The sequence below is a fragment of the Tachypleus tridentatus genome, chromosome 7 (genome assembly GCF_004210375.1).
Source record: "Tachypleus tridentatus isolate NWPU-2018 chromosome 7, ASM421037v1, whole genome shotgun sequence".
NCBI lineage: Eukaryota > Metazoa > Arthropoda > Merostomata > Xiphosura > Limulidae > Tachypleus > Tachypleus tridentatus.
Window position 1 is genome coordinate 114811547 of NC_134831.1, and position 25793 is coordinate 114837339.

General features: G+C 32.9%; 1 protein-coding gene across 13 annotated transcripts in view; it reads right to left on the bottom strand.

Moving 5' to 3' along the window:
* The window catches only part of LOC143257923 (uncharacterized), a 54179-nt gene that overhangs the window by 23990 nt on the left and 4396 nt on the right, over nucleotides 1-25793 (bottom strand). For 5 of the 13 annotated variants that reach the window (XR_013032020.1, XM_076516989.1, XM_076516986.1 and 2 more), the window contains exon 3: nucleotides 15914-16047. Coding sequence is in view for 12 of the 13 variants with exons in the window: in XM_076516989.1 (XP_076373104.1) it covers nucleotides 15914-16047 (134 nt within the window). In the remaining variant the exon portion in view is untranslated. Of the gene's footprint in view, nucleotides 1-11365; nucleotides 14542-15860; nucleotides 16048-19850; nucleotides 19978-25793 lie in introns of those variants that run through there. The other 8 variants (XM_076516980.1, XM_076516978.1, XM_076516984.1 and 5 more) reach the window with 5 other exon arrangements.

Genomic DNA, 25793 nt, shown 5'->3' on the forward strand with positions numbered 1-25793 from the left:
TTACAATAATACACAGAACATATTTCAGTCTCTGCATGTGTGTGTGCCATAAAGAAAACAATGTAATATCTTAACCAGTAACCAACCCACTCCAATTACAGTAGATCTATATATGAAGTTAACAAGGAATAAAAAACAAATTAAAAAATAATGATAATGTTGGCTTCAAAATATCAAAAAAGTATAGAAACAGGATAGAGATTAATACATAAAACCGTATAAAAATTCCTACCCAAGTAGCCATTGAGTCAATAGAAACAGGATAGATTAATACACGAAACCATATAAAAATTCCTACCCAAGTACCCATTGAGTCAATAGAAACAGGATAGAGATTAATACACAAAACCATATAAAAATTCCTACCCAAGTAGCCATTGAGTCAATGTTACAAACTTACAGGAATTGGCCATTGTAAGACTTTATATCATTAACCAGTTTAAATGTTTGCATTGAAATCTGAATTCATATAAATAACAGAAATTCAACATTCAGTTGTAGTTTTCCTTGGGAAGAACTGACAACATATGACAACAGTTTTATTAATTCCTGATTTGTTTCAGGACATTTTGGGGTTGCCATCCCTAAATCGTTTCAGGACATTTTGGGACTGCCATCCCGAAATCATTTCAGGACATTTTGGGGCTGCCATCCTTGTATGATCCTTATTATTATTTGTTTACCCTCTTTTATTGTTAGTAGCATTATCTATTTCTTCACTGCACTTGTAAAATAACCTCAAACACTGACATCATGTGCTGAAATTATTAAAACATACTCCATCATGTGTTGAAGTTAGTGAAACACTATACTGTTTCTGTACTCAATCATGTGTTGAAGTTAGTGAAACTCTATACTGTTTCTGTACCCAATTATGTGTTGAAGTTAGTGAAACTCTATACTGTTTCTGTACCCAATCATGTGTTGAAGTTAGTGAAACACTACACTGTTTCTGTACTCAATCATGTGTTGAAGTTAGTGAAACTCTATACTGTTTCTGTACTCAATCATGTGTTGAAGTTAGTGAAACACTATACTGTTTCTGTACTCAATCATGTGTTGAAGTTAGTGAAACACTATGCTGTTTCTGTACTCAATCATGTGTTGAAGTTAGTGAAACACTATACTGTTTCTGTACTCAATCATGTGTTGATGCTAGTGAAATTCTATACTGTTTCTGAACTCACTTAAGTTAAAATGCAACATACTGGTTTGTAAAAAATCACAAGTAGCTCTTCTGACATAAGAATTAAAATAACCTACCAAAGATTTGACTGTTATGCTACTCACTAATCCCAACTTTAGCAATGTTTTTTTGGCTGAACTGATGGCCTTAATAGCTTTTGAAAGCCTAAGCTGAGTGTTTATAAACAACTCCTAAATTTTATAGAGAGATTTGAGACTATGATGAAAAATACGTAATGTAAAGTAGCAATGTTTTCATGGCCCGTCCCTACAAACCAACTATATTTCGTCAACCCATTTGACGAAAATTTCAGATGTGCAAAATGAAACAAACCATTCACAATTTTAGTTAGCTTCTCAAATGACAATATTCTTTCCACTAAAAATTTTATCTCACATCACGAAGATAAACAAAAATCCATACAAGTTTAAGGTAAATCCTAAACTTTTTTACACTGAAAATCATGTAACAAAATAATCACTATTTACTCACCATTAAGCACAAAATAATACTAGAAAAGACACTGAAAATCATGTAACAAAATAATCACTATTTACTCACCATTAAGCACAAAATAATACTGGAAAAGACACTGAAAATCATGTAACAAAATAATCACTATTTACTCACCATTAAGCACAAAATAATACTGGAAAAGACACAATTTACTTTTTAAAATACATTACACCACACATATACATGTTAATTCATTTGACCACCACCAAGGTTTACAAAATAATCACTATTTACTCACCATTAAGCACAAAATAATACTGGAAAAGACACAATTTACTTTTTAAGATACATTACACCACACATATACATGTTAATTCATTTGACCACCACCAAGGTTTACTTTATCAAAATGAGAAAAGAAACTGTATTCCCTGACTGATTTATCAACATGCTGATATTTTTTACAGGTAAAGAAAGCCTTCACAAACCTTCTGTAAAGTCATTATTTAAAAAAGCTATTGAGAAAATAAAAGTTTTGCCAATACTTATACAAATCAAAAGATATGATGATTTTCTTGAGCACTTCACATTTCATTAATATCATGCTAAATTAATACCACAGAACTTTAATGGATATGTAATACAATGTCCCCTATATGACAAACAATATAATTAACCATTACTAATATCTTGCAGTGTATTCTCCAATCTATAGATAATAAACTCCGTAATGTTGAAAGAGTTTAACAAGTATTCAGTGTACGATGAGAGGTCTTCATGTGATACAACAAATCATCAGGACGCCCGTAAGACTTTCCGCAAAGTCCACAAATTTTCCTTGGAGCTCCAACATGCTTGTAACGCCTGTGTCTGTGAAGACTTGAAGCAAATGCAAATTCTGCGAGACAAACTGTGCACTTATATTTTATTCCTAAAGCAAAGAACAAACCAGTAAATCAGACATTTTTCATCCCTATGAATGTGTTAAATATCAAATGTGAAATAAATAATAAAAAAGTATATACATTAACCTTGCAGTTTCACTTTAACTTTGTGTTTTCTAGAAAATCATATCTACACCATTATTTTGTGCAGCTATGTTTTCCACAAATTGCAGTTGTATTTAGTTTTATGTAAATCAGGTTTTACTCGGTCAGTTTTAAAATCTGTGAGTTATAAGAAAAAATAGCATAATATAAGATTTTATCACACAGTAAATGATAAAAAACACCATAATGAACCAATTCAATGAAACATCTTTATTTTTGTAAAAGCTTGTTTTTAACCTTTTCCCATAAAGTTACATTACACTTGTCATCACATTAAGTTTAAAATCACTACATTTCAGTGATATGTAACAACAATCAGCAAACACAAAAACAATAATGTGTAGTATACATTAGAAACTTTGTTTCAAAACATATAATACATGTTTGGCTTCGGTACCTTTTACAAAGGTAAAACTTTTACAACCAACTAATATTGGACTATACAGATATATTTGGTGAGCATTTCGTTACGATTTAAGTCATTACAAAATAAAAATCTTTAGTGAATGGGTTATTCCATACCAACTCACCTAGGGCTTCCCCAGTTCATGTCACACATTTTCATGGAAAAATTCAAACAAACACTTTATTTTGACTTAAGCCACACAGTACAGTTTTGGGATTTTTCATGGATGAATAAATCAGAATAAAGTTTTTGCTTGAATTTGTTTTTAAAGAAAATCTATAACATGAACTGGAAAAAGTTCTTTTTTCTGGGTGGATCGGCATGGAATGATCCAAATGTCAGCAACTGAACAAAAAGATTAAACAATATAACAAACTTCCCTCTGACCAAACAACATGTACATAAATTTACTATATGAAAAACAGTTATTTATTGTTAAACATGTTCTCTTTTGAATGTATAATAAAAAGTTTTCAACTAAAGAGAATTTATTCACCTCCTACAAACACAACAAAACATGAAAACATGTCAATGCCCACACTTAAAATAAAGTTACCTTATCTGAAGATTATATTCATGACCTCAGACATGGAAAATACAGGCTACGATCAAGTAATTTATGCAGCTGGATCATTCCAATGATAAAATCCTAAAGCTGTACTGCATGGCTAAAAAATCAAAACAAAGTTTTTGCTTACATTTTACCAAGGAAATCCACGACACGAACTGGGAAGTCCAAGGTGGGTTGACATGGAATGAGCCAGCTGTATGTTGGACAGGAAAGAGGCATGACATAGAAAGGTCTGGCCATTTCAAAATACATTTACCACTTAAAATAATATTTTATTTCCAATTCTCATGAATTATTAATAAAGAAGGGAAACGTTAGGGTCGAAACATTTGACAACTCTATCCTTTAGGATAAAAATACTAACGTGAACCATCTACAAAGCACAATTTTTTTTTAAATATTCATATACACAGGATGGAATTAAGAAATGAAAGAAACTTTCTTTATATTATATTGTTTCACACAAGACTAGATTCAGATACCTTAACTTCAAGTTATTACATGTATAGTCAGTGCACTATGATTAAAATAAATATTGTAGAGAATGCTTAGCATGGATATTTATACAACTTGACCTATTCAAATACATTGGAATGCAATATCTAATTGATGGTAACCCTATAAATATGTCACACAATATTTTGTAATCTTTAAAGACATTAAAACACACGTAGAAATACTTATATTTTGTTCTCTGACTTTTAAATATCAAAATATGTCATATACAAATAATTTTGAACTACAGTACTCAGCATAGTAAACACAGACATAACTAAAGCTATGGAAGCTTAGATTACTTCTTGAAGATATTTTAAACAAATGAGGGAAGTACTGAAAATGGTTTAAAGTCCTAACAACACTTAGATAAATTTACAAACAAAATAAAACTCAACATGTTTCCTGATTCATTTTATTTTTGTTGTTTTTTCAAAGAGATACATTAAAAAGATGGAGCAATATGTCAGTAAATGAGTATCAAATACCTCTTCCCCGATCTTGAAACTTTATGAACTCTGAGAATACATTTCTGTAAATTATGAATTATTATTATACTCCCATTCCAAGAGAGAATTTATTTAAAAAAGGGACTTTAAAAAATATATATACACACATTTCTTTCATTGTTTGTAATAAAGCACAAAGCTACACTATGGTCTATCTGTTCTCTGCCTACCATAGGTACCAAAACCTGGTTTCTAGTGTTGCAAATCTGCAAACACAGCACTGTGCCACCAGGGGGAGATACACACATACACACACATTCCTTAAATTAGTTTCTTCAATGTTCCCATCTTTGTTGAATTTCGTAAACTGATTTATAACTGTATATATAGCAACTGAATTCAGCATTATACTGTTGTTCTACCTCACTTTCGTATACAGTGAAAATGGCCATTTGATTATTGCTGAGAAAATAGGGTTTCATTAAGAAACCTCTAGATGGGAGCTTTTCCAAATAATAACATCTGACCTAAGACTTTTGATTCAAGAGTTTTGATTTAAATACATTTATGAAAATTTAACCTTTTCATGTAATTTATGGTTAAAATGTGAGAGGTTAAGTTAATTTAAAACTGTATTTTTACAACTAGTTTTTTCTCAAACAGCAAAACACTACTTAGAATATCCTATGTTGTAAAACCAGCATTTTATGCTGAGACATGAATTTACTTTAAAACCAGCTGTATTTCTTTACTTTAAAACCAGCTGTATTTCTTTACTTTAAAACCAGCTGTATTTCTTCAAAACTTAAAGAAACTTAATCCTGAACACGTTTTTTTTGTTTGGTCTTGTCTTGTTACAGCACGAGCTCAATATAGATACTATTATCACCATTTGAACAATTCATTAAAACAAGTTCTTGCTAAGTGATTTACACCTATCCATGTTTTTTTGTTCAACAAATAATAATAATTTAACAAGTTGTGTGTTCCAATACAGTACCATAAATTTAGGTTAAAACTGCAAAAGTTTTGATTGTCAGAATTTGTTTCATTCTGATTATATTTGTTCCTCAACTCTTATTTAATGGTATTTTGTACTTTATTAGTTTAAAAGTATTATTTATAGTAACTAGTAACAACTGCAAACAACAGTTAAAATGGTAGTAATCATAGTACCCGTACAGACCACATGCTCACAGTATCTGTACATACCACATGCTCCCAGTACCTGTACAGACCACATGCTCCCAGTATCTGTATAGAACACATACCATAGATACACCCTCTTTTATTTTTATTTGGGGGCTAGGTCACATATCTTTAGTTTCATTACATGTTCCGGATTATAATAATATTTAAACTTAATCTGAGCACTTTTTTAAAGTAACTTTTACACCTGTATTACTTCAAATTATCAGTTTGGTACATGGAATTAGGACTAAAGTATAGTGCACATGGTTGAACCTCATGATATGTTGTTAGCAGTTACAAACCTCATGAGATATACTGTTAACAGTCACGAATATTGTGAACAACTATATTTAACTGGCAATTCATTACAATCTAATAATACATTATACAGTTTATTATACAGAACTGTATTTTTGTGTTGGTCAAAACAATTAACCTTTCATCATTCATACAAGGGTTTTTTCATTACCATACTTGATATGAATGTATGGGTGGAAATGATGTACATCATGTGTAAATAAGGGATGATGGTCAAACTCACTTCTGATCCCCACTGCTACCATTCAACCTAAATATAACCCTGCTAATGTTTTATTGTTTCCTGTGCCTACATTACAACAACAACAATGAAACTTAGCAGAATCACTCAAGTTATCAATAATAATACCATATAAATGCATATTGAAAAATTTAATTTGAAATAACTTATATGAAAAAAAAAAAAAAATCTAAACATTATCTGTCCTAGCGACTTAAAAATAAGCATCTGTGTTCACCAAAACCTTACACCATTTTCACTTTTAACTTGTATCATCTTGCAACCCCACTACACATGCACACAAGTACAAAGTAATTACAACATACTTTTACACTGGTGGGTCAAGATTTATAATTAGTTCGTACCTTGACTATTAAATATAGCATATAACATCCAGGGTTTTCTAACATTTAAGCAAGAAATCCATACAAACAAATATGAAACTCTTCTTGTATCTACAGAAAGCCACGAAAAGATTCACATGTGAACTGGTGTTGGATTTTTAAACAGTGGCTTTTTCAAGCCTATTTCTTACTAAACAGATGGAATTGTTACAGATGGAAGTGTTAGTATACTACAACACTGTTTAGACTTAAAGAATTTTTAATAAAAGATTCAGAGATCATTAAAACTTTACTAAAATACTTCAGGTTCAAATAACAGTTTTATTTTTTCTCACAGCATCTAATGGTTTGTCTATTGACAAACTCCAGCAACATACTTTATGTTTTTCACAAGATAGAAGTAAAACCACTCAATATGGAGGCTTTCTAAATTTCAAATTTATTTATATTTAAACAAATATTATTTGTATACTAGAATAAAAATTATGTAAGTGCAAAATACAGTAATTATTTTATATAAACTATAAAAAAACTGGATAGATTGTACTAGCCTTCATTAGACTTACATACTGAATGTTAATTCATGTAGAACAGTTAAGACAGTAAAGATCATACTCTTTACATCTTAGATGAGATATCAAATTTCACTGATTTTTTTGCAACCTAGAAGCTCTGTTATTTCTTGTTTTCTTTCACCACTGTGCTGACAAATGTATAATACACATCATTTATGAGCAGGTCTTCAATAGGACATTACCGAGTTGAACATACCATCAATAAAAAAATTAAAATAGTACTGTAAATACTGTACACTGTTAATGCATCTGACATAAATTAAGAGTGCCAAAAAAGAACACTAAAATAACATTTCTTCCCCAAGTAACTGAGTTTTAATGAAGAAAATGTTATGAAGAAATGAAACATGAACAATATGAAAACACACAACAGTGCTAATTGTTGGTTAGTTCTGGTGATGTAGAACTATACTGATGTAAAACATTACAAGTTTTCAAAAGATACAAAATTTCATTATTTTTTTATACAATTTATTTACCTCAGAATATTTCTCTATACATTAAATTCCCAAATCTTAATACAAAAAGTAAAGGGTTAATAACTGTATTTATATTAATAATTATAATTACTCCTATACACCCAGCAGTAAACTAAACACCCTATATAGGGGTGTGGAATTTATATTGCCTAGTTTGCAACAGTAAGTTCTGCTGATTTTGCCTGTTGGACCAGCAGTTGTTGTTGTTTTTTTCCACACTAATCATGTATTTTATTGCTACAAAACACACTGGTTAGGTTACTAATGGATCAGATATGTTCTTAGAAAATCTTAGGTAAAGAAGTTTAACAGATAAACAAATATTTTAAAATGAGCACCTTTAAACCTCAAACAAAACTACATAAAGAAATAGATGTTACTTAAACCCTATTCTTGTCCTTTCATTCACAAGATACGATACTAAAGCACCTGAGTATCATACGTGATACAAAACTGATGCTTGTGAATGTGACATTAGGTACTAGTTCATTTGGGTCAATGTTCGAGATTAAAAAGAGAGCTTCTCGTGGCACGCAAAACATACATGAATGACAATGGGTTAAGTTACTTTCACTCAAGAGAAAATAGAAATCTGGGATAAATAAAAGTTGTTTTATCAATTATTTATATTTTCTTTTCCCATTATGCTGATTTTGAAACAAAGGAAAAATGTTTATAACAAAGACATATATCCATAATAATCATAAAGTGACCTAAAACAATTAAAAGGTTAATTCACAAACTCTCTCTCTCTCTCTCTCTCACACACACACACTAACAAGTGCATTTATATCAATGCAGCTAAACTATTATATTACCTTTATCTAAAGTAAAGACCAGAAAAGTATGATAGAAAGAAAAATACATTAAACACCACTAAGGTTTTTAGTCTGTGCCAGTATTAAAGTAAACCAGGATTTCTTTAAGTTAAAACATTGGGTATTTACATACACAAAGACAATCTTAAAGACTATTCATTTAATTCCAAATTTTTAAAATTTAGACTTATCTTAGATACAAAATTCAGTACACGCCATTCTTGACAAACATGAGTTACCAAACAAACTGTATTAATTGTGTTAACTGTTAAATAAAAGTGAAATCCTAAATGTTATGTTCTAATCTTTTTCTTTTTTTAATATTTTATGGAATGATGAGAGGAAATAGTGCATTTCTAAAATAGACTTTCCTAGAATTTTGATTTTTGGACAATAATGTTTTTCAAAATTCCACACCCCCAACATATCAGTTTTTCTTTTATACATAAAAAGTTTGTTCTTCAGAATCCACAATGTTGTGTATTACTCTTCGATGTTTCTCAACATAACCAGGTGATTTAAAAACTTTGGGGCACAGACCGCACTGCACTACTTTTCTTGAGGCAGAATGTACAGTCTTTTCATGCCTTCTACAGTTACTGTAGTCTGAAAATTCTCGGTTGCAAATCCTACAACAAAAAGATCCACCATGCTTCATAAGTTTGCCAAGATACTTGCTACTGTCTCTTCCATGAACAAAAGGAGACACCTGTGTAACTAAAATCATTTAATAATGAATTAGTTACATTAACTATTAATAATAGTAATACACAACGTGAATTATAAAGAAATTCATTTAATAATGAATTAGTTACATTAACTATTAATAATAGTAATACACAACGTGAATTATAAAGAAATTCATTTAATAATGAATTAGTTATATTAACTATTAATAATAGTAATACACAACGTGAATTATAAAGAAACTGGAAACAAAAAGATACTTGCAATGCACTGTTTTGTTTTGTTTTACTTAGCCTTGCATTATTCTGTCAATGTAAACCATGAGAATCTAGTGCGAGTTTCACATAACCAGCACAACAGCTGTCAATAACCAGCACAAAAACTGTCAAATAAATATCAACATAATTTCTAATTTTATTTCAGGTGTTGAAAAATTAACAGAAGTTAAAGGTGCATGACACTTTCATGATTAAACTCTAGGTTCCTATTCATTCTATCAATATATTTTGTTAAAACTTTGAATTTTTCAAACATTTTTAAAATTTTATCGTTGAAGTTTTTTTTAAAATCATACATTTCACTTTTTTTTGATTTTATGTATTTGTAACATGAAGTTAAAATTCAGTCTCAATTTTACACGATTTGAGTTTCAATACAAGTGAATCAACCTTGAGATGAATTAATAGTGAAAGTTGGAGATTATAACGTAGATGAAAAATGTTCTCAAGTTGCAAGACATGAGAAATAAAAATAATTTTATTCAGAAACAAGAAAATTTTCTACACACTGCAATATCAAACATATTTGGCACAGCAAACCACAATACAATGAGAACGACAGCTTCAGTTTATCTCGGCTCTTGTAATCTTAAGTTAAGAGATCAGTAAAACGTCACCAGTAAACTTTTACACATCAGTTATAAAACTTTTCTTTATACACTCATTGTACTTCTTCATTACCAATAAAACAGAGTACTAGTTTTAAATTTGTATGCAGGACTAGCACTAGTGGCTTTTTTTCCACTTTTAATATTGCAGGATGCAATTTAAAACAATAAATTATATTTTATAACTAACTTACTAGTTTGCTTTAGGAAAGTATCAGATACTTTAATAAAAAAGAACCACACAAGTTCCTGTACAAGTATGTAACTCTTGGCAAAACTTCTGAACAAGGAAGGTAATATTAATTCTTATAAGCTCATAAAATTTTTAAATATTCCTTGTTATTTCTCTTCAAAAAATTGGAGAGTAGTGGGAAATGTTTAAAGAAAAAGACAATTGTATTGATATACCCTACTGGCCCAATTATGGCTCAAATATGAGGCAATCCCCAATTTCAGAAACCACAGAAAAAGAAAAATAACTTAGTGTTGTAATGCCAATATTTTAGATCCATAAAATCAATACAATAACTGAGCACCCTGCAGGTGTATTAACTGCCAGAATTAGTGACAAACTTGAGCAAATATCTGGCATGCATGCAAAGACAGATGTTATTTGGGCATTTAGGAATGCAACGGACAAGGTTAGAAGGTAGGTGCCCGTGGTCAGCTGTGATTATGAGGGGGACTACGAATTTTACAGTGTAATTATTAAAAAACCACTGCCTTATAATGAGACCGATGTAATACATAAAACTTTGATTGGACTTAACCACATACTCCTGGGTGAGTAAATTAATGTAATTTTGTTTCATGGATTTTATGATGTGCTTTATAAATATTTTCTTTTATGCACAGTTTGCAGTATTCTTTATCCACCTGCTTCATTCTAAAGTAAACAAACAACTATTCTTTAAGAGCTCTGACACTTTCAAGAAGTTTCAACTTCAGTTTAATTTCTGCTACAGAACCATTCTTCAAGCATTCTACACCTTTCTCAAAATGTTCAAGAAGCAGCATCGTCCTTTCTCGGCATCGTCGACTATCAACATGAAACTTATTTTTACTCCTGAGATTTTGTGCAACTTGACTCCATAAGTTGCAGGTACCTCTGCCTGTCAAATATTTGTTGAAAGGATTAATTCTCAAAACTTCCTCTAGTAGTATAATGTCATGCCACGAGGCAAATCGAAAATGTCTCTTTCGGAATCTTTTACCTTCCATTGTAGACTCTGAATGAACATAAACAATCCTGACTGACCAAAAAAGGCTTGCAATTTGTTTCACAACATTACTCAAGACAACAATCAAAACAATATTTTACCACTATTCCCTTACAATTAAGTTCACCTTGCAAATTTAATGAATGATCACTGAGTACAAGATTAAAAGATAAATAACTATGCATGTAACATCGATGTAACACTAAAGTGTATTTATTCAGGTTAAAAACAAGGTAACCATGTGCCCTTAATTCCAAGAATATATGACTATGTATTAAGCTACTTAAAACTCAAGTTATACATTTTACTCTGTATTTCTGATGGAAAAACTCTTCAGGCATTCCATGTACCATAACATGGTGCAAAACAAATTCTTTTTACTTGTAGGATCCACATGGAAACATATTTCTTACCAGTTATTTGTGTCATATTCAACACTTGTCTTCAATATACAAAGAAAACCATTGTCATAACAATGGAGGTTCTCTTACACAACTTTCTTTGAAATATTTGATAGAATAAAAGTGACTCTTACACAATATACATTTCCTGCAATATATCAATACATCTGTCATGCCAAAACAGTCCATGCTGATTCACGTATTATGTGACAACCTCAGCGATTTCACCAACAGGTTCTAACCCTTATGTGGAGGCTGGTGGTTTCACATAAGGATTGAGACAGTTTATTTACTTACGTTACCACACAGCTCCATACAAAGCAGATTACTCAGTACGTATAGACTTAAGACTAGTAACAGTAGTACCCCGCCAATATGGGGGTCCTACTCCTACAAAAACAAGTTTTATGATGTGCATCTTCACAACTTTTTGTTGTGCACAGTTCTTGTTTAAAGCTGGTTTGGTTCTATAAATACGTTTTACTTCATAATGAGTTTAGTCTTGCTGTTTCTAATGGAGTCTTTCCTTTCCTCAAAGAACAAGTAAACTCTACTTAAAATTTAAAATATCATAGTACAAATAAAACTCCTAAGTACATATTTAATAGTACTTAAATAGATTTACCATGTTAAATAATCTGAAATAAAGTTTAAATCCACTATGGAATAATGTCAAACCTATGCACATACAAGAGACTTGTTTATGTTAGCTACTATAAGTGTTAAAACTGGAAAAAGGAGACAGCCAAAACACTGAGACTTGTCTATATTAGCTACAGTAAGCGTTAAAACTGGAAAATGGAGACAGCCAAAACACTGAGACTTGTCTATATTAGCTACAGTAAGTGTTAAAACTGGAAAAAGGAGACATCCTAAACACTGAGACTTGTCTATATTAGCTACAGTAAGCATTAAAACTGGAAAATGGAGACATCCTACACACAAAGACTTGTCTATATTAGCTACAGTAAGTGTTAAAACTGGAAAAAGGAGACATCCTAAACACAAAGACTTGTCTATATTAGCTACAGTAAGCATTAAAACTGGAAAAAGGAGACAGCCAAAACACTGAGACTTGTCTATATTAGCTACAGTAAGCATTAAAACTGGAAAAAGGAGACATCCTACACACAAAGACTTGTCTATATTAGCTACAGTAAGCATTAAAACTGGAAAAAGGAGACATCCTACACACAAAGACTTGTCTATATTAGCTACAGTAAGCATTAAAACTGGAAAATGGAGACATCCAAAACACTGAGACTTGTCTATATTAGCTACAGTAAGCGTTAAAACTGGAAAAAGGAGACATCCTAAACACAAAGACTTGTCTATATTAGCTACAGTAAGCATTAAAACTGGAAAAAGGAGACAGCCAAAACACTGAGACTTGTCTATATTAGCTACAGTAAGCATTAAAACTGGAAAAAGGAGACATCCAAAACACAAAGACTTGTCTATATTAGCTACAGTAAGTGTTAAAACTGGAAAAAGGAGACAGCCAAAACACCGAGACTTATCTATATTAGCTACAGTAAGCGTTAAAACTGGAAAAAGGAGACATCCAAAACACGAAGACTTGTCTATATTAACTACAGTAAGCGTTAAAACAGGAAAAAGGAGACATCCAAAACACAAAGACTTGTCTATATTAGCTACAGTAAGCATTAAAACTGGAAAAAGGAGACATCCTAAACACAAAGACTTGTCTATATTAGCTATAGTAAGCGTTAAAACTGGAAAAAGGAGACATCCAAAACACAAAGACTTGTCTATATTAACTACAGTAAGTGTCAGAGTAGACATTTAGTAGAAGTCACAAACTAAATGTAATGTAACACTAAAAATTCTTAATTTTCTAAATTCACCTGCTCAGTTGCAGAACTTTGTGTGTTAATAAATGAAAAAAAAAAGCCAATTTCAATACTGATAAGTCTGATAACTTGGTTACTTTAATGTCAGTTATCACATTACAGTGAGACCTTCATTCATCAACTTTAAGTTACAACTCAGAACTCTCAACACAAGTATAACTATAGAATTATTTATGAGCTGTTACATTTTATTATGCAAACAATATGACCCTCAGGCTAGCTTTTAAACTTGTGAAGGGTTAAAAAAAAAAAAAGAAATAGAGAAAACTAGTGTCCATAACAGCATGTGGATCTTATAATACAAAGGTTTCATTAAGTAGAATTTTCAGTATTTGATCCCTTTGTAAACTTGAATTAAACAAAGCCAAAGAGATGGCTGGAATTTTTTCATGGAACTTTGCAGAAAACAGCCTGGGATGACTGTATAAATAATATTTAAAAGAAAAAAAAAGTTTCAGTAAAATATTGTGACCCTATTACAAACATCTGTGTACCTTTGAAAAAATTTCAATAGCTGTTTTAAATCTTCTGTATGAGCATGTTTTTAATGAAACATCTGTCTATAAGGTACTGCACAATTTTAAGAACCAGTTCCCCAAGTTATGTATGAATGTGTGAATGTATGAAAGGTTGCATGAACAAAGTACACAAACACTCAAAAGTTTTCATACAGAATTTTACTTTAATTCAATTTAAAAAAGCATGAATTCTGTTTATTCCTATTCAAAACTGTACTAAGACCACACATAACAGTAGAGTCAGTCTGCTTAGAAGTCAGAATCTGTAATTGGAGAGCACCAACTCTGAAGAACTGGTCCCAAATTCAACTTCATTCCAGTCATTTGTCAACACAGGAAATCATGAACATTAATATAGTTTATTCTACAAACATTAGACTTGAAATATCTGAAGAAAACTTTAAACAAAAGGAAGATTTTCCTTCAGTCATTTATTTTTACAAGTATGTGAATTCACACATTGGTTCAAAGCTATTTATTTATTTATACATGTACAATAACAAAACATTACTCCAATGATAAACTGTTTAGACATCCACAAAAAACAGTTTTCAAACATTTTATTATAAAAAAATATACAAGATGAAACATTTTTTACAAATAAACTTCTGATGAATGGTATTACTATTATATATTACAGTTATATTTTTGTTTTACAGAGCAATGTATCAAGGAAAATCCAAAATGCATTCATGTATACTTATGACTGATTCATACCGTACACACTAGTGTAAACAAAATTTAAGACAACATAACAGTCTAGGATATGTCAAGGTATTTTTAACAAACTGTTTTATTACACAAAGAAAAAATTGTAGAATATTCACAACTGAAATACTGAAAATGACTTTTCAAGTATACTGTAACACTAACTAATGAATGTAATGCCCAAAACAAAATCTGAATTTCATAAACTAATTTTCAAAATAAATTTTAAAATAAATCCAAAAATCAAAGCTTCATCCATTTTCAGTATTTCTACAGTTTCAGAGTTTAGATGTGAACAGTTTATTTGAATCAATTTGACAATACAGTAAATCAGAATATCTAATTACCAAAGTTTCAGCTGTGTGGGGCAAAAAAAAAAATTATTATTGCTTTACACCTGAATATCCTACAAAAACAACATACATGTACATTAGTGTTGAGTATAGCTGCCTCCAGATATAAGTAACCACATCAGAATCATTGTATAATTCAGAAATATTTATGTCAATTAGCGTTACTCTAACATTCTGAAGTAGTGCAAAACATTTTGGTATGTAAGAAAAATATATACTTGAGAAACATCAATGGTATACATGCATTACTGTGCACCACATGACAATTTCTTAGGTACAAAATAACCTGCATCAGTTTTTATAAACAAATGATATGATATTCTTAATACATGTAATGTGTTCTCAGATTAAATAGAACTATCTCTTCACTCCATTTACAAATGTTTCAGCTCAACTGAATTTTATTATACTTACTAATTTCTAACAAGTAATGTGAAATATGAAACTCTCCACTGTGATTATTTGTATATAAAACAGAACTTTGACTGGAATGTTACATGTGTAGATTAATAACTTTGGTGTACATTTAACCTAGGTTACTGATCTACACATGCAACTGTTTTCTATTAATATACATGTAGATTTAATACTTTATCAGTTTGCCAATCTTACACTTGTTACACTGTTTAAAAAGTTTGAATAAAACAGTCCCTTACCTCATAGAGAAACCCTCATGATTTGTAATAAAGTGAACAAAGGCTCACTGTACCTTACTTGTATACATACACAGTAGACTTTCATTGTTCCTCATGAAGTATTCTCTTTGTATTTTATGAAAAGCTGTTTCTTTCCCATATTTCAGACCCATCTGATCACCAATATCAAACTTCACTTTACAAATGTCTGCAACATACATAAGAAATGTTATACATCAAGCTAATAACATGAACACAAATGGAATACTTAACTCAAGGGACAATACAAAAAAAGGGACCTGTACACTCTGACCAGTTATTTATTCATCACTTTAAAATCAGTAACATCCAAAACCTACAAAATCATCCCACTTCCAAACAACAGTCTAACTTAACTGAGATTCTGTTAACCTCACGGGATATTTTTATATGTAAAAAGCAACAGAATATTGAATAATGTTTATTTTTAGAGTCATGTAATTTCTAAACCTTCTACCACTACCCAGAAGCCATAAAATATCATAAACGTGAACTGTGCTACTTACAAAACTTAGTGGAATTTATTTTTGTGGTTCCAATAAATAGTTTCTATTTTTTCTGTAAGTCTGTAACTTACAAATCTCAAAATAAATAAAGACCAACACAAAACTTAACTATTATGTGAATTTCTCAGTTGTTTGTTGCTTGCTGTAATTTGCTTTCTTACAAAGAAACACAGATGTCAAGTAGATGAGGCTTCTTAAAGGCTATAACATGCATTTGTTAATGAGCATAAGCCACATCTGAACTGTGCTTTACTTTGACTGACACACTGTTACAACAAACACTTGTTATGAATCTACATTACACATCAATTGTCCTTATTCACTGTTAAATCTTAAGCTAGTGTAGTACTGCTAGATTTATCCAGTCTTTCTAGCCAAAAGTTACATGAAAACTCACCCAGTTTTTCTTGACTAAAATTATACTCAATATAAACAAAAATCAGTCACACCCATCAGTAAATCTGAAGAAACAGAAATACTATAAAAGCCTCAGCATTAATTTATCTACATGTAATTATTACCAACATATCATTCCAGAGGATCTGAAGACAATCATTTTGTACTGGCAACTAGATAACTGTAATTATTGTACTAAAATGCTAATAATGGAACATTCTAAAATTACAACAAAAAACACTCCACAAACCACAATAAGAGTAACAAGGTACCAGTTCATGAAAAAAGTAACAATTTAATTAACGAGGGAAAACTGCACACTAAAATGAATTCCGTGGGTACTTTATTATTAAAAACAAATCCTATTTCCAACGGTTCATTTTTCAAACTAGGTCTATTCTGCAGGAAAATCATGGACCTATGTTTTAGATTACATCAGATATTTTTAAGAATCCACTTAATCAATACACTATCTGTTTTGCAGTGGTGTGAATTTCCCATTGCCCAGTTCCCAGGACAAGTTTAACCATTATAATTTTCCAAATGGTACATGCTTGTTTTCTTGTAATATTTATTATGAATATGCTGGTTTCACAAAACACATGGTCAAAACCACTGATAAAGTTATAATTTCCTGTAACAAAAATATATTTATGATACATACCTCTTCCAATCACAAGATCAGCTGTTCTTGTTCAGTACTGCCATAAAAATGCAAACTTTTTCTTTATGCATACAATAAGCTTTCTGCTTGTCCTACTGGAGTCAAATTATTCCAATATGTTTCTCATGTAAACCTTCCTGCATCACTTTTCCACCAATAGGAGCATGACATACATGACACATGTGACTCCTCTCTATGTGCCTCTAGTGAACTATCAATTTGAGGTTTGGCAGATGTAAGCAACAGATGAAAGTAGGGAGGAAAGCTATGGAAATTGTGAGAGGAGGTAAATTCATTTTCAGTATAGAAAATTTATAACTTTCAATATGGTACTTCCTTCTGCTTAGAAGATTAGCTAAACTCCCACTCTCAGTAGTTGTTGCAACTACTGCAATACAATGACAGATATTCCCCCAGAAAACATCCAAACAATACCCCTGTAAATGAGAGAGTCAGATCTAAGGACTGATGAGGGGACCCACACCACTTCTAAAACTGGTAAACTCTTTGCACATCTGTGAAATGTGTAGTAGATGAAGGCAGAAAAAAAAAGTAGCACATCCAAATGGGAGAGAACTGTAGCAGGATAGTAATCCTAATCATGTAAATTCACATGTAATTTAATCCCATGGAGTATAAAGTGGGTAAAACAAAGGATGTACCCATAGTTGTGAAGTAGATAAAGTACAACTGATCATAAGTCAACTACATCCAAAACCCATGTTGCTGGGAACCAACATTCATATGGGGATAGGATGATGATCTTACTGTCTTCACCTCCAGTTCAAGAGAGCACAGAGAATCTAAAACCACTCAAACTTAAGAGCTTGACGTGTATTAACTTTGATATATCGATCTATGGACCTGACATCCAGTATCAGGAGATGTCTATATGATATACATTAATACCCCAACAGCAAAACTGACTGGAACCATCTAAAAATGAGGAAAGTGGTAAGGACTCCTATACTCCACTAGAAGAAAGGGAGTGAGAACATGTTGGAGTTTCTGAAGGAACATCATTACCTGAAAGAGTGCAATGTGTGATGATGAAACCTAATTTTGAAAAGCAGACCATACTGATTTATTCAAAAGAAGGCACAGCAAGAATGGAAAGCTATCCCCTTCTGCTTTACCCCTGCATTCCAGTGTTAGTCTGGAATAGGCAATTACACAGCAAGTCAAGAAAAAGTGCAAGTCTACCAGATTGTACAGTGCAGATTTCAAGTTGAAGAATAACTAGCCAGGCAATACTCACCACAAAGCAGGATCTATAGAATGAAGAAATGAAGCAAAGTCCCCTGAATGGAAGAGTATGAATATATAAATTTTCCCAGTTGTACAGAAGCTTCCACCAACAACTGAAGTATAAATAAAAAACAAGCAGCTGTAATAAACTGGGATTAAAGAGAACTTAAGAACACTCTTAACTTCCACTAGAAGTGAAATAAATGAAGACCATATTATAAGTATACTAAAGAAACACATCCATGCATAAAGGCTGCCAAATAAGAAGTGACAGTTCAAAAGAGGCACACAGAGGGAGTTACTTGCATCACTTGTGTGTATCACACACCTATCAGTGATAAAGTGATGCATTATGTTTGCAAGAGACACATGTGATTATTTCAAAAGAGGCACACAGAGGGAGTTACTTGCATCACTTGTGTGTATCACACACCTATCAGTGATAAAGTGATGCATTATGTTTGCAAGAGACACATGTGATTATTTCAAAAGAGGCACACAGAGGGAGTTACTTGCATCACTTGTGTGTATCACACACCTATCAGTGATAAAGTGATGCATTATGTTTGCAAGAGACACATGTGATTATTTCAAAAGAGGCACACAGAGGGAGTTACTTGCATCACTTGTGTGTATCACACACCTATCAGTGATAAAGTGATGCATTATGTTTGCAAGAGACACATGTGATTATTTCAAAAGAGGCACACAGAGTTACTTGCATCACTTGTGGAGTTACTTGCATCACTTGTGTGTATCACACACCTATCAGTGATAAAGTGATGCATTATGTTTGCAAGAGACACATGTGATTATTTCAAAAGAGGCACACAGAGGGAGTTACTTGCATCACTTGTGTGTATCACACACCTATCAGTGATAAAGTGATGCATTATGTTTGCAAGAGACACATGTGATTATTTTTATTTCAATAGGAGGGGTAATGGAAGGTTAGTGGCATCTATAATAGTTAACACTAAATAAGAAGAGATAATCTTGTAACAATTTTATTTCAAGTGACATTTGTTCCTATCTTGTTCCAATAAGTAAATAACTCCTGTTACATGCTAAAATAAACAATGCTTAATATAATTTTGTGTAAAAATGTCATCAACAGTGTCCCTTTGGTTATTTAGGTAATGTTTGAAACCTCTTCACCTTTGCACAGTCAAACGACTCGGAACCTCTTCACCTTTGCACAGTCAAAGATACCAGAACTTCTTCACCTTCATGGAGTCAAACAATCTGGAACTTCATGTTCACACAGTCAAACACACTGGAACCACTCAAGGATAAAACATGATTTAAACAAACATTCTACCTAACTACTAGTAGAAAGGTAAAACATGATTCAAACATACTAACTAACCAGTAGTTAAAGGATAAAACATAATTTAAACAAACATTCTACCTAACTACTAGTAGAAAGGTAAAACATGATTCAAACATACTAACTAACCAGTAGTTAAAGGATAAAACATAATTTAAACAAACATACTAATTGACCACTAGTTAGAAGGATAAAACATAATTTAAACAAACATACTAATTGACCACTAGTTAGAAGGATAAAACATAATTTAAACAAACATACTAACTGACCACTAGTTAGAAGGATAAAACATAATTTAAACAAACATGCTAACCAACCACTAGTTAGAAGGACAAAACATGATTTAAACAAACATATCAACTAACCACTAGTTAGAAAGATAAAACATAATTCAAACAAGCATACTAACTAACTAGCAGTTAGAAGGATAAAACATGATTTAAACAAACATATCAACAAACTAGTTAGAAAGATAAAACATAATTCAAACAAGCATACTAACTAACTAGCAATTAGAAGGATAAAACATGATTTAAACAAACATATCAACTGACCACTAGTTAGAAGGATAAAACATAATTCAAACAAGCATACTAACTAACTAGCAGTTAGAAGGATAAAACATGATTTAAACAAACATATCAACTAACCACTAGTTAGAAAGATAAAACATAATTCAAACAAGCATACTAACTAACTAGCAATTAGAAGGATAAAACATGATTTAAACAAACATATCAACTAACCACTAGTTAGAAGGATAAAACATAATTCAAACAAGCATACTAACTAACTAGCAGTTAGAAGGATAAAACATGATTTAAACAAACATATCAACTAACCACTAGTTAGAAAGATAAAACATAATTCAAACAAGCATACTAACTAACTAGCAATTAGAAGGATAAAACATGATTTAAACAAACATATCAACTAACCACTAGTTAGAAGGATAAAACATGATTTAAACAAGCATACTAACTAACTAGCAGTTAGAAGGATAAAACATGATTTAAACAAACATATCAACTAACCACTAGTTAGAAGGATAAAACATGATTTAAACAAGCATACTAACTAACTAGCAGTTAGAAGGATAAAACATGATTTAAACAAACATATCAACTAACCACTAGTTAGAAGGATAAAACATGATTTAAACAAGCATACTAACTAACCAGCAGTTAGAAGGATAAAACATGATTTAAACAAACATATCAACTAACCACTAGTTAGAAGGATAAAACATGATTTAAACAAGCATACTAACTAACTAGCAGTTAGAAGGATAAAACATGATTTAAACAAACATATCAACTAACCACAAGTTAGAAGGATAAAACATGATTTAAACAAACATATCAACTAACCACTAGTTAGAAGGATAAAACATGATTTAAACAAGCATACTAACTAACTAGCAGTTAGAAGGATAAAACATGATTTAAACAAACATATCAACTAACCACAAGTTAGAAGGATAAAACATGATTTAAACAAACTTACCAACTACCTGGCTCCTTTTTAAAACACTCCCTTAACTTTAAATATATTCTTAATTAATTAAATCATAAAGCTTTAATGACCAGTTTTGATGTAATCTCCCTCTTCACAGAAGTCCCAACAACTCAAGCCTGAAATATAGCTTTAGAACTTTATATCCAAGACCCCAAACCATTGATACACATCCCCACCAACCAGTGAGCAACCGTAGTAGAATTCATTACCACCAAAACTAACTTGTGTTCAGTAACCAAAACTACCTACAAATAAATGGTCTAAGTATGGGGAATCCCATGTCACCAGTTCTTGCCAACATTTTTATTACACAGATTGAATCACATGATCAATTCAGCCTTACACCCACCACTATACTGGTACAGATATGTTGATGATACAATTGCTGGATTCACATTTACAGAACACACACTTGGTTTTTCTATCACATTAACTCGATACACCCCAACATTAAGTTCACCTGTGAACAGGAAAAAACTAACCAAATAGCATTTCTTAACCTCAGGATCACAAGAATCGATACACAATTCAAAACAGAAATCCACAGAAAAATCATCCATACTGAATTATACACTCCCTGGGACTCAGCACATGAAATGAAACAAAAACAACATATTAAGAAACCAAATAAACACAGCCACAAAACTATGTTCACCTGATAAAATTAACAATGAATTGATTGATTGATTTAGTGTTTTATGGCACTGCACCAAACGTCCGGTAAAAGGGTAAAAATAAATTAAATGTAGTAAAATACAGAAAAAGAAATGAAGGTAAAACAAAACATCATTAAAAAACAGAAAAAGCATAAAACCAATGTTGACATCCAGTCTACAAAGTTGTAAAGGACATCCTGTAGCAAAATGGTAATGATCATAACCTGCCAGGAAGACTAACAGGTAAGTACAAGAACAACTATCAGTCACCTGAAGTTGGTCTCTCCAGTCCTGGTTCCAGGTTTGTGTCATTTGGCCAGTACCAAAAGGTAAAGTAATAAAAGTGTTAAAAGACATGCAGCAAAATTGTAATAACAACTCGCCAGGATGACTAACGGGTAGTTCAAACGGATAATTCAAACAACAGTGTTAATCACCTGAAGTTGGCCTTTCCAGTCCTGGTGTCGAGTTATTTAATGCTCTGGCCATTTACCAATTTCAAATTGAACTAAGATTGAGACTCTGAAAAGGGAACCACAATTAAAAATGTGTAATGAATAAATATCCAACACTTAAATGAGATTAAAAAATTAGTGGCCATTAAAAAAACTAAAAACTTTATCAAGGTGGACAGTGTCACCATCACCAATAACACTGTCCAATGTTACAGACAAATCCTGGGACAGAACATGTTTAAAATAATGCCGTCGTTGAGAGTCGTAACGATGGCAAGAAAGTAAAATGTGGCTTACAGTGATTTGAGTGTTACACAGACTACACACTGGTGCATCAATTCCAGATAAAAGAAAACAATGAGTTAAAAATCTGTGACCAATGCGTAGTCTAGTCAGAACAACTTCCTCCTTCCAAACCTCATGGAAGCTAAACGGCCAAAGCCCAATATAGGGTTATATTTGGAAAAGCCTGTTGTCGCATTGCTCACTCAAAGTGGACTGCCAGCTAGCACATAGCCGAGCCTTGAATACAGGACCATAGCCCATGTACGGAATAGGCATAGTGGTGATAGTGCCAGAGCAGAGAGATTTAGCTGCCGTGTCTGCAAGCTCATTCCCGTGAATACCAACGTGGCCTGGTATCCAGAAAAACTGGATAGAAGTAGATGTTAACGAGAAATGTGCCAGTCGGTTTTGAATATCAGCGAGAACAGGGCGTGAGCAAACGTGAAGCGATTCCAGGGCCAGTAGAGTACTAAGTGAGTCAGTATAAATAGTGCAGTTGGAGTACTGCTCAGCTTCAATATGATCCAGGGCAAGAGATATGGCATACAGTTTAGCAGTAAACACAGAAGCTGTAGAGAGGATTCTGCGCACAACCACCAAACCACAACAAATCATGGCAAAGCCTACAGAATTACCTGATTTGGAACCATCCATTTAAATTGAAACGAAATGATTGTTTGAAAGATGTTCAGTAAATAAAAGACGGTACTTCCAATCGGGAGTATCTGCCTTTTTCAAATGACTGAAAGAAAGGTCACATTTGGGGGCTATGATAAGCCATGGTGAGATGGGCTGACCAGTGGATTCTACAATGTTATCCAAGGACAGATCCAATTCATCCAATTGAGCCTGGATACGAAGGCCAAAAGGAGTAATGGCAGATCGTCTGTTTTGAAAAAGTATGGCCAGCTGAGGAAAAATAACACCTCCCCAGATGGGATGCTTTGGTAAAGAACAAAGTTTCGAAGCACACAGTAAAGACAGTTGCAAACAACAGAGGTGTAAAGAAGGTTCAAGATACTGCATGCATAAGCTCTGAATTGAGGAAGTGCAGAAAGCCCCAGCGCAGAGCCAAAGTCCTTGATGATGAATGGGGTCCAGCATCTTTAAGGTCAAGGACCTGGAAGAGCCATAGACCAGTGATCCACAGTCGAGTTTCGACCGAATAACAGACAATATATCTTTAACATAGAACATCGATCCACTCCCCAACTGGCGGTAGAGAGGACACAGAGGATGTTCAGTGCTCTTGTGCATTTGACCTGTAGCTGCTTTAAGTGTGGTATAAAGGTCAGCTTACGGTCAAAGATAAGCCCCAAGAACTTAGTCTCGGGGACCACTGGCAGTGAAACTTCACAATACGGAGTTCAGAATCAAGGTGAATACCATGTTGCCAGCAAAAGTGCATGCAAACGGTTTTAGATAGAGAAAAATTAAAGCCGTTCACCAAAGTCCACTTCAGCACATGATTGAGGGCAGTTTGTAGTTGCCGCTCAATATATCTCATGTTCGATGACTGACATGAGATATGAAAGGCGTCGACATAGGGCCCATTCGCAACAGTGAGAGGGAGTTGTCCAGTGATGGCATACTGAAAGTGTGACACTCAAAACACAGCCCTGAGGGACCCCAAGTTCCTGTACAAAAGAACGGGAAAGTGTCGAACCCACACGAACTTGGAATCTCCCGTCTATTAAAAATTTTTTAACAAACATGTGTAAATGGCCACGTAACCCATATATATGGAGGTCTTGCAAAATGCCATACCTCCATGTTGTGTCATAAGTCTTCTCAATGTTAAAGAATATTGATACAAAGTGTTGGCATTTGAGAAAGGCTTCTCTGATTGATGTTTCAAGTTGAATTAGGTGGTTCGTGGTGGAGTGCTGTCGTCGGAACCCACACTGGGTGGGCAAGAGGAGGTTGTTTGATTCAAGGAAACAAACAAGAGGAGCATTAACCATCCTCTCTAAGGTCTTACAGAGACAGCTTATCAAAGCAATTGGATGGTAGTTTGAAGGAATCTTGGGATCTTTCCTAGGCTTAGAGAAAGGTAGGATAATAGCCTGGCACCAAGCATCAGGAAAAACATTTTCCTGCAAGATTCAGTTAAAGACAATTAGAAGAACATCAAGAGAAGCAAGAGAGAGATAGCATAGCATGTCATATTGTACATCATCAGGTCCAACAGATGTATTGCCAGACCAATGAAGAACCATTTTCAGTTCCACCAATGTAAAGGGACAATTATAGTCAAAGAGACAGTCAGTTCGAAAGGAAAGAGGTGAATGCTCTGCCCGAGTCTTGATGGCCAAGAAGGTGGAGGAACAGAAGTGCTAGATACCTGGCAAAAGCTTTCACCTAGAGTATCGGCGATGCTCCGGACATCAGCTACCTCTTGGCTATCAGAGAGTAAGATAAAGAGGAGGACAGAATTGTAGTGCCCACTGACCTTTCAAATCCTGTCCCATATGACCTTGGAACTGGTGGTAGAAGATATACTAGCTGTGAACTTATCCAAGTTTCCTTCTGGCTTTGACGTCTTACCCACCTAGCATGTGCACAGGCCCATTGGAAAGCAATGCGGGTCGAAATTGTGGGATATCTACGGAAAGTATCCCAAGCCCGTTTTGGAGCCTTCCGTGCCAAGTGGCAAGCAGGATTTTTCATGGACGAGGATATCATGGAAAACGTGTTGAGGTTTTAGGAATACACTGAGCAGCTGCTTGTATAATACAGTCAGTTACCGCTGCCACACAAACATCTACTAATGGCTGATTCACGATGGTAGGATCAAGTTCTGCGAGAGCAGTGAAAGTGGACCAGTCTGCCTGATCCAGCTTCCACCGGGGCA